General features: G+C 41.1%; 1 protein-coding gene across 1 annotated transcript in view; it reads left to right on the top strand.

Annotated features, from left to right (window-relative positions):
* The window catches only part of RAB6B (RAB6B, member RAS oncogene family), a 62,837-nt gene extending 56,060 nt beyond the window's left edge, over positions 1-6,777 (top strand). The window contains exon 8 of the mRNA XM_054984251.1: positions 5,135-6,777. Coding sequence (XP_054840226.1) covers positions 5,135-5,199 — 65 coding nt within the window. The 3' untranslated portion in view covers positions 5,200-6,777. The remainder of the gene's footprint in view (positions 1-5,134) is intronic.
* Positions 6,778-16,106: the final 9,329 nt, after the last annotated feature.

The following is a 16,106-nucleotide window of genomic DNA, read 5'->3' as shown; positions in this document are numbered from 1 at the left end:
ATCAAGATGTTTCTTTGCTTAACTTGTATCCCTCCCCCTGGGTGATGTATAGGCCCCTGCAAAGTTCTATGGTCAGTATAATTTATGCTAGATACATATGCATACATTTGCACGTGTGCACGCATACACACACACATACAGAGCAAGTGTGTGCAAACATATCCAGTATAAATTATATCAAATCCAGAACGTGACTTTTCTTATTGTGGAACTTCTGTTTTTTTTGATGCTTACTGTTACTCTTTTATGTCATTGAGAAAAAAAAGCCATTTCACTTCTACATATTGGTAAATGTTATCCTTGTTAAGGACTTTGGCTAGTTAGCCAGCAATTTATGGGCATTACTAAAGTAACCCTCAAGGCTCCTGTTTCATGTGATTTGACTGAGGTCTTCTTCTAATGACTAGCATAGACTTGGGAACGCATCTGTTTCAAAAACTAGCTATATTAGAATTGGCTTGTAGAGCTGTTTTTCTCTAGAAAATCTTCGTCACCGATTCATAAAAATTATTTCACTCTGATTTATTCTGTCTTGTGAAGAAAGGCTGGGATTCTACAAGCCATGTGCAATGCTTAATTTTCTGTTTGTCTCAAATTACTGCTTAGCCATTGCTGGAAGAACAATCTAAGCACCCGTCAGCTATTCCCTTGCAGACACAAATGGTCTCATTAGACTGAATCCAGAATCCCGTTTTTTCCAGTTATGGAACAAACACAAAAGAAAAACATCAGCCTAGAGCAATACTAATGAATACAGTCCAATTAAGTGTGATTACAGAAAAGTTCATGGTTTCCAAATTAAACATTGCAGTAATGACTCTCCTGCCTTTCTTCCATCTCTGAGGCTGACAGAAAATAGAGTAATTGTTTCAAAGTGTTGGCCAAACAACGGCAGTGTATGTCACATTGCTTGACATTCCCTTGTTTAGGTTATACAGGGAGGCCCAGAGACGATCCATATAACTGTCTCTTCTAGCTTTACTAGCTATTCTTCACTATGATTTAGAAATGATCTTGGTTAGAATTTGCTGTCGAGGCTCTCTGGCTAAGGGAGTTCTGGAAACTGATGACACCACATTTATTTTAAAGGAGGTCCAACATCTCTGGCTCTGGTACATCGTCCTGGCTCTAAGCTGAATCAATTTCTATTACTAGCATCTCTGAATGATGCTTACTTCCTTTGTCTTTGCCCAGTTTCTTACTTTGCTGACAAATGTACTCATCAGCACTGTTTTTACATTTGGGGGGATACATTATAAAAATTCATCCTCTTGGATATTTTCTAACATCTTAAGCTTCTGATGTTGGGGAACTGTCTTCTTCTAGATAGGTAGATTATCATCCTTGACTGGGGGAGGGGAGAGAATGCAAACTTAGCTGGAGTCTCTCAGACTTGCTCCATTGTTAGGCCTGCTTCTTTAAAATAAGATATGGAGAATGGGTCATGATTTTTGAATACTTTTTGGCCAGAAACCTAGGAGGATTTTTCTGATATAGTCAAGTGCTTTTTATTTTCACATAGACAACTGGACCAATGAAGTCTCGAATCTCGATCTTCATTCCCTCGCTTGCCTGTGCTTATCTTTCTGTTAGCTAATTCCTGTACTGTACGCCCTTTTATTCCTCTTTGGTTGCCATAATATGAGACATCCTTGGATGAAAACACAAGGAGCCAAAAATTAGAATGTTCCAATTGTCACCGAAGAGGCAACATCAGGCCTTGGCCCCTATACTCTTTTGGCCCTCCAAGGCAACTGGTTGGCTGCTGTATGAAACCAAATGCTGGAGTAGGTGGACCACTGTGCTGCCCTTGTGTCCTCTCCTTGGCCAGTTGAATTATTGAGGAGCAGGGGAAGAAAGTGGTGAACATTTCTACATTTCTCTGCACCTGGAAAAACAGCATGTCAGAGACAAGGGCTCTTTCCCACACTTTCGATATTGAGGGACATTGTTTTGCCTGGGCCAGCATGCAAACATGCAATCCCCACCAGCACTGGCTGTAGGACAGATCAGAGCTTTTACCACTGGATTCTGCTGTCTGTGTAAACTGGCCTCCACTTTTCTGTGCAGCAAGAGAAGAATTCGCAACTGTGAATCTGGCTTTCATTTCTCACCGATTTGCCCCGGAGGCAACATGCAGCAGAAGCACCACTGAGCATCCATCCAAAAAAGCAGCATGTCGCCTCCAACCCACTGTGGTGGAAGAGAGAGAGGGTGTCTTGCTGTGAGTGACAGCAGCTCTTCCAGCCTAATTACTAGGAAAGGCCAGCTCCTTCGGGAGGAGGATGCTGGGCTTTGTATATGTTCCATATGTCAGCACCACTTGAAGAGAGCATAGCCTCGGTGCAAGAAGGGAGAGAGCTGTCTGTGGCTGGGTAAGACAGAGCTGTAATGTCATCCCCTGGAAGAGAAATTCTCTACTGTGACCTCAGTCAATGGACACCTTTCTGTATGTCTGAGAGCCTTGCTACAAGTGACATTTTACACGTGAAGGATAAAGGATCATTTTCGCAAGTCTTTCTGGGAACTGAAGTTCCTCTCCCCCACCCCTTTTCCTTTTGTTCCTTCCCCTCGCTGCCTGAAGAGACAGAGAAAGCCTGCGGCAACAGCAACTTTTGCAAATCGTTTCTCCAGTCAATGATCTTTGGGACAGGCAGCTGCAACTTTCTCAGCTTTCTCCGGGGCATTCCGCCCCCCGCCCCCCCCCCCCCAGCAAGACGATTTGCAAAAGCTGATGTTGCCGTAGGCTCTCTCTGTCTCTTCAGGCAGCAAGGGTAAGGAACAGAAGGAAAAGGGGTGGGGGAGAGGAACTTGAGTTTCCAGAAAGACTTGCGAAAATGATGCTTTATACTTCACGTGTAAAATGTCACTTGTAGCAAGGCTCTCTGAGATGGCATGAAGATCTGTGCACAATGAGACATCCAGATGTCTTGGATGTGCATTGTTGAATGTGCATTTTAAGTGAAGGGCTGTGGCTTGGTAATAGAGTTTATGCTTGGCATGTAGAAGATGCCAGATTCAATCCCTGGGCAGCCTCCACTTCAAAGTATCTCTCACTGCCTGAATTCCTGGAAAGCTACTGCCCAGGAGTAGCAGATAGTGATGAACTAGAAACACAAATGGTCTAGTTCTGCATAAGGCTCCTCTGCAGCAAGTGGTCTACTGAGTCAGCTGGCTACTTCAGATCTCTTCTGGAAAAAAATGTAAATCCTTAAGTAGTTTAGTGCACAGGCAGAGGAAATTTGTCTCCACTTTTATCAGCATGCAAAATGGACAGGGAGGGTTTCTTAATTGGCAGCTCATGCATGTCAGTCTTCATTTTCATTGAAATTTGAGTCATGCCTCATTAATTACAAGAGGGGGAGAGGCAGGTGGGGGTACATAGTTTAGCTCCCCCCCCCCCAGTTAAACAAATTACACTTAATACTTGGATATGAAGTGCCAACATATCACCCAGGAGCCCAGCACAAGCCTATTGATACTGAAACACCTCTGGGGTGGGAAAGGAATGCTAGTTTGCTCAAGATGCTAGGTGTAGATTAGTAGGCTATGAGTGAGTGGTTGTCATGATAGTTTCTCCCACCACAGTCCTCTTGCACTTCGCTGCAAATCTTAACTGCAGTCATTCATAAACCTGGCTCTTTAGGGAGTTCTATAAGTAAACAAAAAGAAAGAGGGCCCCCTACTCTCTGCCAGGACGCTAACACATTCTAAGCGTAGGTAACAAAGGCAACAGATCGAGGGGCAGGAGAGAGTTTCAAGGGGTGAGTGTGAGGAACTGCAACTGCATGTACTTATGCAGTGGAATTTAAGATTCCAGTATGTTTGGTAGAAAACGATTGCTGTGAAGGAAGGGACAGGCGGCCACACATGCTTGTTCAGCCAATACCAAGCAAATTATCTTAAGATGGTCAAGTCCGTCCCTCTTCTCCCCCTGTAGCTTCTGCTCCAATCAAGATCCATAATGATCAGATTAAAGTGCCTTTCCCACTTGTTCCATGATGAGGGAAGATGGCAGCTCAGAGGCTGGAGTCTCCATTCTTTATCTTTCTCAGACATCCCCCCCACACACACACACACACCATTCCTAGGATTTCTCTTTTCATACATATATACTCCAACTTCTCTTGGATGGAAGAGATGCCAAATGGGCCCAGACAACTCTATGCCCTGCTTACCCATTTAAGTTTGAATTACAGCAACAGCATCAGTAGTATGCAGGATTCTGGGTGGAGGAAGCCTCCCTTGCCATAAACTAGCCCTTGCTGCTGCTATCACAGCAGTGGAAGAGAACGACGAGGAGAGAGGAGAAGCCCAGAGTATCCAAGCTGCTGCTGTTGCCTCCAGCAATATAAAGTGAATGGAGAGGGGCATGTGGACCTTCCTGACCTGCCCCATCCCATTCAACTTAGTCATGCTGGGCCATAGCCAAGACCTAGGCCATTTCTGGCTGCCTGATAACTTCCAGAGATGTGTTGGTGTATTGCAGCTAAGTCTTGGGCACCTTAAAGACTAGCACATTTATTGTGGCATAATCATTCATAAACCAAAGCCCACTTAATGCATCTGCCAAAATGAGCCTTGGCTCACAAAAGCTTATGCGACAATAAATCTGTTAGAACAACAGTCCTGAGGCATCTTAAAGACTATCTGTAAGATGGGGATTTCTTTAGTACTTTTCAACTTGCAAGAGGCTTCAAAGTTTTCTCCTTCATGCTTCACTTAACCTGTCTTTCAGAGTTATTGTAAGAAATAATTTGCCCCAGTGAGCTTTAGGGGTGAACAGGAGATTTGGAGCATCAGAAGCCAATGCTGCGGCTTCTCTGTTATTTGCCAATAGTGGAAGAGTTCTGTGAAACTTAAAAATATTACTGTCATTATTTCCCTTCTAGAAACTGGATCAGAAAGCATCTGATAGTTATTTTGTACATAACATTTGTGAGGTGGACCATGACAACTGATTTCCACACAAATAGTTGCAAGTAAGTAGCAACTGGCACGTTAGCAGATGAGCAGATGGAGTTTATAGGATGAGATGTAGTCTTTAAATAACTAGCCTGTCGCAATCTACCACCATGACACATATGCTCTTTTTCCTACCTCTTTGGTTTTCTACCTTAACCTTTTTCTTCAGTGATTGACATAAAGTTGGACAAACCACAGGAACCACCAGCCAGTGAAGGAGGGTGCTCTTGTTAATGCAAAGCGCAGGATTCGTCAGCTCCATTTGACACCACACGCTTGTTGTGTTGCTTCCTATTGGTTAGCTTCCTAATACTACAAATTGAATTATTCAATGGGGAGGATCTCTTTTCTCTGTCTCTCTCCAGGGAAGGGAGGGGGTGGCAGGGATCAGAATACATTATTCAACAGCTGGTTCTATTTTATTTTGTTGGGTTTGGCTGTAATATATTGTACTTTATTAAAAATGCCAAAACAGTTCAGAATTTTAAACAAGACACTTTAATTGCGTGTATACAGCTCTCAGCCACGGGGACATGTATCTTTTTGGGCACCTTTTTTAATTGTATATTTGTAAACTTACAGAGAAAACCCCAAGATTATACAGGCTGGCTAATTTCAATGTTTGGCATAAACAGCAGACATATCTTGTAGGCAACCAGTCCCTGATTGGTTCACTGAGACAATAAATATTCAATTCACAATCCAATGAAAGGCCAGCAGTGAGTGCTGCAGTTTGCCAGTATGCAAAACAAGGCCTCTGACTATATAGGCACGTAGAGGTGGACAAGAGAGCTACAACTAGCAACACTTTGTTCATGATAGAGGCAGTACACCTTCATAGCTCCCAAATGGCTTCACAGGGTCTATAGTGCATGCATATCTTGCTATCATGTTCCATGAGATATTTTATTATACCATGAGAGTTTTTTTAAGCACTGCTAGGGCAGGTACATATTTTAAGACATTCACTTGTCACATAGTCTTAAGCAAGTCAATTTTAAAAAAGAATCACATTAGCTAGCAGAAGCCGCCCCACCCATACACTAGGGTATATTTGTGAAACTAATGGCATTGCTGTCACTTTAAATGTATGGTTATCTCATGGGGTTCTGATTGTCTTTGTTCCCTGCCAATGAACCATCACAACCAAATATGGCTGCCACTTTAAGTTTAAAATTGTGTTGAAGAAAGCACTCGAAATTGGTTTGCTAAAAAAACCCTTTAATCCAATGTATCCAGATGCATTCATCTCTAAGTTTATGATTAGAAGCAGATTCCTTCAAGGAAGCAACTCAAAATGGTGGCCAAGGTTTAACCAGAATGATCAATTACTGTCATTTCAACCATAATCCATTGGGACCAGCTCACTTTTAGCCGACTGTACTATTCATGGTGGTTGATCATTATTATGAGTGATAATAACTTTTGCATGAGTGGACAAAGAGAGGAAGAAGGCCCTGTCGCCTAAGAAGAGAAGACTGCTTTGGCAACAAAGATGTGATAGATAATGTATTTAATTTTTGTATACATGTGTATGCATGTTTTATATTGACATAAAACATACATTTACACACATCACTGTGTGGAGGTGTATGTATACCCACACACACACACAATATAGATGCTTGGTTTCTCCCACTGTTATGACTTGAATTGCAACCAACAACAGTTGTGGAAAATTACAGTTGCTGCAGTGTGTGGGTCTAGAAGGTTTTTGTTATTGTTGGGGAAAAGTGTGACTTGTCATGTCTTCAATAAATTAAACTCAGATTCATGTATAACTAGAAAAAATGCATAGAGATGTATTTCCAAGTGTTGTCATTCAGTGTGTGATAGCACATGTAATCACATTCTGGGAACACTACAGCAGGATAGCAATTATGAGCCCATACGTTACTTCACTGTCATTTTGGTCAGTATAGTATCAAAGACCCCCTCCCACATGTTGTCCAGAAAAACTCTTGGCACAAGTATTAGGAAATGTCAGAGTGATTACCACTTCAATGAATATGCTGATTTTTTCCTTTTCCTCGTTATCGAGTAGTGCTACTTGTAGTCCACAACTGTATAGCAACACACACACCTCCTTACTGTTACGCTAGCACATGTTTTGAAGGACTCTTTTGCTCATTAGTAATCACACAGAAGTTCAAGCATCACGTGTACCGTATCTCATCTAAATGTAGCCTGCAGCCAGAACTAGATATTGAGAACTTTTATCCACGTCCAAATCAATCCTCCTTTGACCCAGCTCAGCTTCCATGCTGTGTTCTTTTTCCTTCTCACACTCCTTTCACATCACTGTTTAAGATCTTCCATGACCTTCTCACCGTGGGCTCATTCAACATGGAAGCTTCACTAGCATCCAGTGCCACCATCTCCCCCAATATATCCCTCCTTGCCCCACATTTCCTTCTTTATGAAAAATATAACTTGAGGTTTTGAATTAAAATGAAAGCAATGGAGACTTTGCATGTTTTAAATCACATGCAACCACGATACAGCACAAAGACCTTTGAAGAGGCCCCATTAGAGTACAAAGATTCCCAGGGGCAGATTTTACTTAAAGGATTACTAGGAAGTGTCCATCACATATTCCTTCTCTGGAATACTTTAGACTGTAAGAAAACACTCTGCGAAGGGTAAAACCAGATGAACCGAAAATGCATTGTTGAAAAATCAATGCTAAGCAAATTGAGTATATGAGATAAATTATCTGGGGCACTTGCATTTGGTAACCAAGAGGAAGCAGAAACACGGCATACAGTCAAGGGGAGGTCACAAAGAGGGTTTGAATAAGGATGCTGAGCCAGAAACAGCAAAGTTCTAAATTAAATCTCATGAGATGTAATTGAATTACCACCATCAAGCAGAAGAAATCCCCTTAAGATGGACAAGCAAGCAGTGAGCAAATCTAGGTAAGTGGTAGCATTCATTTGATAATGACAACAAGAAAAACTGGACTTCTCCATCACAACCTTCAGCTCATAATAGTGATCGCCAATGAAAAACCAGGGCTTCCTGATCAGCATGGTGCCCAGTGAACTCAAAAAGCATCTAAGACACAGGACTGTGTGCTTTGGGAAGGCTTCACCTCGCCCCCCCCCAACTAAACTAAACCCAAGTTCTGCTATGACGAAGCACCCCTTGACCTTCGTAGAGCAGAGAGTACTGAAGATTTTCTTATATATAAGAAATCTGAATGCCTTGGCAGAAAGGGTCTACCAACTATGTATACTTCTTTTTTTAAGTCATTGTTCAATATAATTAACTTGTTTCATTTTAATATTGTATCAAGAGAACTTGTGGGGTTTGTTGTGAACAAAGAAAATAAAAGAACAAACCGAACTCTGTAGGAACTGTCCCATAAAGATTAACAAGAATCGTCGTAGGAAGGAAGGCAACTTCAACATATGGCAATATTGTATGGTGGTCCCAACCCCTTTCAAGTGAATAGATCCGCTGCAATCTGGCTCAGTTTTCTCCAGCCAGCCAGAAGAGAGAAGGCACATGGGTAAGAACAGAGATTAACAAGGAGGCAGGAATTCTAATAGCTAGGGGGCAAAACATACTAGATGCAGCCTGCTCTTATCAATACATGCAAGCTGTTTAAGGAAATCCATACATTTGGCTCTCTTTTCACTCAGTGAGAACCTGGATGCATGTGGGTGGATGGGAAGAACATATCACACTTTGTCCAGAGACCGCAGTCAGGAGTGTCATACATATGCAATACACATTGTGTATACTACATGGGCCTCTATCTTGATCTACATTCAGGAGCCTTTATGTGTCTTGGAGCAAGCTGAACTATTCTCTCAGGTACAGAGAAATGGTTATACAGAGGCAAGGCACTTTTTCCCCAGCACATTAATACCTCGCACATGGTGACTAATGTGCAGTGTGGGCAACTAATTAGGAACAAGGCCACTGCTCTACTTGTATAGTAAGGCAATAGCCATCATGTCCACAGCAACTGGAAATTTGCTAGATGTCTAGCACTGGCAGAATAGACATATGTGCTCAGATAATTATAAAACAGCTTGGGCAGTTTGAAGGGTCCCCTATACAGAACCTTAATCTACTGGGTAATCTAGGCCTTGACCAATGAGATTATCTCCTCCTCATTCTCTCAGCTTTATTCATTCTTCTTCTGTACCCACTTGTTACACTCATGTGTGCAGATGATTTAGGACATGGCATTTTAACTCCTCACTGGATCAGTGGAAGATGTAGACTGCCGTGTTAGTCCAATGATCAATAAACTACCTTATTCAGTACCATGTCTCTTGCAGTAAATGACATGAAGGTAAACTATAAACTTCTCTAAGAACATGACAACTGCTTTAGAGCACAAGGGACAATGGTCATAGTCACAGATACACGCCGTCTACATAACTATACCCTGGGTTCTTGCTTGTTCCATCCTTCTGTGTTCCATTAACCTCGTAAGACAAAATACCTGCCAAGTTGTTAGCGCTGGAATTGAGAGACCTTAAGCAAAGTAATTAATTGAGGCTCTTTAAGGAGCTAGTGCTGTATACAGAGGAAGTGTCCACTCATGTAAGTTATCACAAGTGAAGAAAGTATATTTCATATGTACCAGTATTGGAAAGTTTCCCAGCATAGGTTCATGCATGAGGATGCTTACACTCAAACACACACACACCCCTCCAAATTCATGTTGTGAAATCATCCAGCATTAAGCTGCTCATAGCTTAGTTCCATACTTGGAATTATAATGGGCTGTCTATTAGGATTGTTGGACAAGACCCTCCCAAAATACTTTGCACATTAAACTGCTACAAGGACTTGCAGGGGGTATCTCATTTCCCCATGCACCTCCCTCCTCAGTTATTTCCTCTTTCCCTCCTCTGGTAGTACCTCTATCCTCTTTTCCTCATTTCTTCTTTTTTTCTCCCCACTAGCCAATCTACCTTTTTCTGCTCTTCACCTTTTCCCTCCTCTCCCCCTCTGGCAGCCTCTCTCTGGGAAGAGTCTGATCAAATTATGTAGTGGCTGCCACCACTGGGCCAGGCCAAGTAATCTGGGTAGTATGTCTTTGGTGGTCACTGCCAGGCCTGTTCTCAATGAGTCCTCCTCCATCAGGAGATGTGACAAGTTAGAGGGATGGCACCTTTTCCAGGTCTGTAATGGTCTCCAAGTTTACCCACATACACTCCCTCCCTCCCCACATGGGTTTGCTTTACAGAAACCAATACTTGGAAGACTCAGCAATATTGTTGTGATTTCCCAACAACCTCCAAAATGGCCACAGAGAGCTCAGAGGGCATTCCTTTCTTAAAGCTACAGGCATTGTTTCTATTATTGTGTGAGTTTTAATCCTCCATGTATTTTTGTTAGATTTCAGATTTTCCAGCAAACTTGGGACTTCCTTCAGGTCCCCGCTATCTGTCCCTAGCTTCACTTTGTAGATTTATTGATCTACACTCTATAGGCTACTTTGGAATTATCTATATGATATAAATAATAATGTCTAGAAGCCTAAAATTGCTAAGACACCTTAGAAACTGAAGTAACTCAATGTGGTGTGGCTTTTGCAAACAGTGTACTTCAAGTCAAGAAACCATGCAATCTTGTGGCTTTGCTCCTGTGGATCAAGTTCTGCAGCACCTCAACATCCAGTAAGTACTTTACAACTGCCTTCTTGGGACTTCATGAAACCAGCCTAATTATTGTCTACATTACAATAAGGCACGCATTATTATGTGCCCTTGGCAAGCTAGCCAGACACAAGAATCTAGGATACAAACAGTACCTTGGAATCCGGATCCAAAGACCTTCTGTTGTTTTCAGCCTGTAGGTAAAATTATGCAAAACTTCTTCAGCAGTGCTAACCTTCATAGACAAATTTATAGCAACTACTAGTGCATGCGGATGTACACTTTGGTAATCAGTAAAACCCATCTTGGACTGCTTCCTAACAGCTTCTCACAATGTGGGTTGTGCAATTCAATTCAGAAATACACTTAGGAAACCAGTGTAGTTTAGTAATTAAGAGTGTGAATCTCTCTACATGTTACTAAGTACCAAGGGATGCTCAAGTGTAGGATTGTATGTCTAGCCCTCAATTCACATGCAGGCTGTTCTTGCTCAATGAACATGAATGCCAATTTCACGAGAGCTCCGAGTGACAGCATCTGCAAGTGATTCCGGAGGCAAAGCACCAATTCCACTGTTTTGCTGCAAGAACAAGTACTGTGGGCTCCTTTGAATTGCCAATTTGCAGTTCTTTTAAGGTGTGAGAAAGTATCAAGACCTGCATTTCAACGACTGGATATGGGGGAAACTGGAATACTTTTAGCAATTGAGGAGGAACTGATATCAAACGTGACACGGAGCAAACTGAAGTGTGACCGTGCGACTGAATGCATGGAAAGTTGGAGGGGGGACACATGAAATGAGGTTCACTTGAGCATCCCTAGATACTTAGTAATGTGTAGAGAGACTCTGTGAGACCAAGACAGGGAGACTGGAGTTCAAATAAAGTTGGTTTGGTAACCCAACACCAGTGTCTCTTCCACAGCCTAAATCTACCTTCCAGGACTGCTGGGTGGAGAAGACAGAACTGTAGGATAGAAATGTGATAGATATGGCAATCCTTTAGAAGTCTAAATTGCTGGTTATAGAAAGAGTTTCACAGAGAGAGAACGCTTGAAAATACCAAAACTGTAATGGCAACTCTCCTCAGGCCTCCCTTTCAACAACTGAAGAGATTAAAGCAGAAGGCAGAAGTAATGGATGGCTAGGATGAAGGGCTGTCAAGGAACAGCTATGCTGCACTCTCCTGAGCAATCTGCAAAGATCACAAATGAGAGGGACGGCGCTCCACTGAACTAACTGGTGATTGAGAAGAGAACATGCAGCAGCTGCAGAATAGAAGAGGAAGAAACAGGGTCCCACGGTCCCACAGGGATCATTTCCAGTGGAATTTGTGCTGTAATTGATCTCAGCCACAAGTCACAATGCTTTACAGCAACACAATTTCCTTGCCCTTTCAAACAGCTCATTCCTCTGATCACCACCAATAACATCACTTCCCTTAAGAGATCAGCCAACAAAGTGATTAGACCTGAATATGGAAGAAGCCACAGAAAATGAGAAAAATCTCTTTACATCAGTATACTTATATCAGCCTTTTTTAAGAGTTTTCATGTAAATTCTCTTAAGTGTTTTGTACCTATTTTCCACTGTATACACATACATGTATGAATTTTACAACACCTGAATAAAAACAAATGGCTTCACTTTATCATTCCATGACATAACAGATATAGACCATTTCCTATGAATCTATCCAACTGGACTTGAGTGTTGTTATAGCATCTGCATCCATGAGTCAATTTAGTCATATTAGCAAAATGCCAACAGCAAGCTAACCACTCATTTACTGTAGGGATCTCATTGGTCTATCTATGCATTGTCTAGCAGCTACAATAAACAAGACATCATTTTCAAATCTGTATCATCCACAACACATTTTAAATAACATGACAACCAAATCGGTAGATCCAGGACAAGCTTATCTTGTAAGTTCCAAAATAACCAAACAAAAATTTACATTAATAAATATCTGGGCATGACCAAAAGTGATGAAACAAGTCTGTCTTGCTAGAACACCACAAACAGTTTGTAAGGTACAAGATGCCAATTATACAGCTTAAATTTTTATTTTTGTGCCACTGACATTAAATAGGGTAACTATTACACCAAATCCATTTCCAGTCATCAATAGAAACATGACCCTCAAACATCTTGTTCCAACTTTTGAAGGGCTTTAAATATATTTTTCCTTCTTCAACAATAGCGATGCCTATTCTCATGATCCCAACCCAAGTAGGGTCCGCAGATGCCTGGAAATTAAGTTCTGAGAATGGAATTTCCAGACAATGTCTGGTCAACACAACTATACAATAAAAAGCATTACTTAAGTGCTCTCCACAAGAGCAAACAATTAACCATTTATTCATGAGAACACCCTGGAGCTGGCAGAGAACATGAAGTAATTCCTTAGGCTGAAGACAAACAAAATAAAAGACGCAGTGAGAAGCTGAAAGGGGCTCCCTTCCAAATTAACAAGTAGCACAATCTTATCTTAGGGATGGATTATTAAGAGGGGCCTGTTTCAATTTCACTTGCACCAGAATGCAGAAAAGGAATCCTGTAGCAGAGTAAGGAGATCATAGTGTGAAGCTACCCCAAATTTCCACTGCCTCTAGTCAAAATCAGATTGGCCCTGAGCTGCCTCATCACACCCCATGGCAACATTTATGCCTGACCAAATCTTTCCAAAAGCTTTTTATACAGTTCTATGATTATGACTTTTGCCTGAAGGAATGAATTGTCACTTGGCTATGTATTAGCCATTTTATTTCCTCTTAAATATCACACATTCTCCCACAGGAAATGCATATACTAAAAAGCAGACATTTTCAAAGTTGGTGAGCAAGGCTAAGTATTTAGCAGTTCATTGTGAATGAGATACAAGTAGTAACAGTTGACTGGAAAAGAACCACCGTTTCTTGATTTCTTCTCTTCAACCTAAAACAGATAAGGAATTTTAGTCCCTCAGCCATTAATTTACAATGAAAGTGTAAAAACTGGTCTGTCCTTAGCAGCTCTTTCTTATGCATGTATAGACTATCCACAAATTTACCAATAAAACTCCACCTTGACAAGTTACTGGAAATGGCAATTTGCAAACCATGGTTGTTCTCAGCAAAGCCAAAGCAATACTTTAGCGCATCCATTTAATAAAGAAAATGCTAGGGTTGACATTTTCCTATATTTCTATCCCTTGAATAGGCCAGCAAGGCCCACGAAGGTTAAATAGCCTTATAGCACAGGAAGACTCTCTGGACAGTACCAAGACTTCCCTCTTTACTATACTCATGCCCCCTTCTAGTGTCTCAAATGACTCGAATCAACACACTTTCTCTAGGGCACAGTCACTGTGGATTTTGTTATGGGTAATGGCAACAATAGGTAAGTTTGACCATAACCCTAGTAATATCCATTCTATATAAGCCTTACACTGAACTCTTCTGAGCTGATGCAAGATTTGGGGGACATCTCCTCCTTTAACAGACCAGCCAATCATCCCAACGGAAGAAAGGCAAACAATGTCTTCAAACTTTCTTTGCCACAAAAGTGCTTAGTATCTATGAACATTATAGACTGCGTGTTACTAGCATCCACACATGGCTCATTGACCTTCAGTGTTATATTCTATTTCTTGGGGTAATTATTTTTTCCAACTTTTATTTTATTTGAAAATAAAATAAAAAATAATCCTCAAACATAATAGAAATAACAAGTGAGAAATCTACACATAAGCATCCATTAAAGGTTTCCAAACATCTAAAAATAAGTCCATCCACAGTAGTTGTTTACATGCCATACATTCAACTATAGATAAAAGTTGTAAGATCTTCCATCCATTGAATTATAGGAGGTGGGCATTTGTCTCTCCAATGTTGTAACGTAAGTCTTTTAGCTATAGTAAAGGCATAGAAAAGACACAGAGGGTTCATTTCGTTGACCACCAGTTAGATTCCGGGATACAAACAAGTAATTTAAAAGTATGTAAACATCTCCTCCCCAAAAGGTCAAATAACTGAACATAACCATAGCAAAGTATTCTGTAAACTACAGCGCCAGCAATTATACATTGTACTTTTCCTTTACTAGAAAGGCACTGTGCTATCCAAAATACCTAAACATATTTATTTGCTGAATAAGTTACACTTTAGGATCCATAGAAGTAGCTGGTATAGCATTAAGGCATTATCCCATTGCTTTGCCAAACTGGGCAAACTTCTTATTCCATTCATTCCTAAGATTCTGCATATTTAGAAACAAATATTGTAGATTTTGTTTTTTGCATAGACTCAATGAGTTTCCAAAAAGTGTGGGAGACTGAAACACTCAATGCTGCAGGGCCATACTTTGATACCCACAAATGTAGTAAATATTGCCATTCAGCAAAAGTGGACAAATCATATCAAAGCCTCAGCTGAGAAAATGACAAAAACTCATTATAACCTATCAATTGACCCAAAGTAAAAATCCCCCTATCTTTCCAATCCTTCCATGGAAAAGATTTCCTCCCATAATGCTAATTTAATGTGTGAAAATGGGTCAGAGGGTTATGACATAATGCACGATAGTTCTCCAACTGCAAAAATTGGGGGAGCATGATCCAGTTTAACATGGGTAGATCCTAATGCACTCCACTTCCTGGGGAACTTCTTTCATACTGATGCAGCAAACACCCTGCAGTCACTTCAACATGGGAATAATCTACAGGAGTCTAAGAATGCTGCTGGCTGCTCTCATGCATCTGCTCAGCCTATGTTCTGCTTGTTTTAAGATAGGAAGCGCTTTAACTTCTATTGTCCTACAATTCATTCATTTAGTTACAAAATAAATCTTCCAGAACTTCCCCACCCAGACAAAACGCATCTCTGTTACTAAAATGTATTTCTGAATGCTGTACCTGAAAAGACTCGGATTACTTCTGGAAATGTTCTGGGCACAACTCTTGTGACTGTGGATTGGAAAACAAGGTCTAATAGTCAGAATGGCTCTGGCCACATGATGTCCCCAAACACATCATAATACTGACTTATTCCAACCAGCAGAAACACTGGCATGCATATAATGCAAAGAAGAATGGTTAGCTAGATACTAACAAACAGCCATCCTTAGGGGAAAGATGAGACCAGAAAGTTCCGCTATAGCTGACAGTAAACAAATTGACAATACTTGGACAACAGGCAGCAGCCTCAACAGAGATCTGGTGTGAGATTAATTGGATCTGGCACTGAACAAGAGCCATGAGATTCAACCATAACTTTTTCCGAAAGCCAGTTCCTTGGCTTGTATGTCACAAATCATCAGAGGGACTTTCTCTCTAATGAGTTTAGAATCAGACTGCAAATATGCTATGCACATTTCAAGTATCTTTCAGTCATACAAACATTTTAGAACAAGCTTCTCCCACTGGCACACAAAATCCAAGCGGAGAATCTTACTCCACTTAGAGCAAGCTTCTCCCACTGGCACACTGACTTCGATGACAGAACTGTATAAAACATCCCCACCTTGATTTGAAGCAA

The sequence above is a fragment of the Eublepharis macularius genome, chromosome 6, assembly GCF_028583425.1.
Source record: "Eublepharis macularius isolate TG4126 chromosome 6, MPM_Emac_v1.0, whole genome shotgun sequence".
Classification (NCBI taxonomy): Eukaryota; Metazoa; Chordata; class Lepidosauria; order Squamata; family Eublepharidae; genus Eublepharis; species Eublepharis macularius.
The sequence above is the reverse complement of the archived record's forward strand: the minus strand, read 5'-3'. Positions and strand labels throughout refer to the sequence as shown.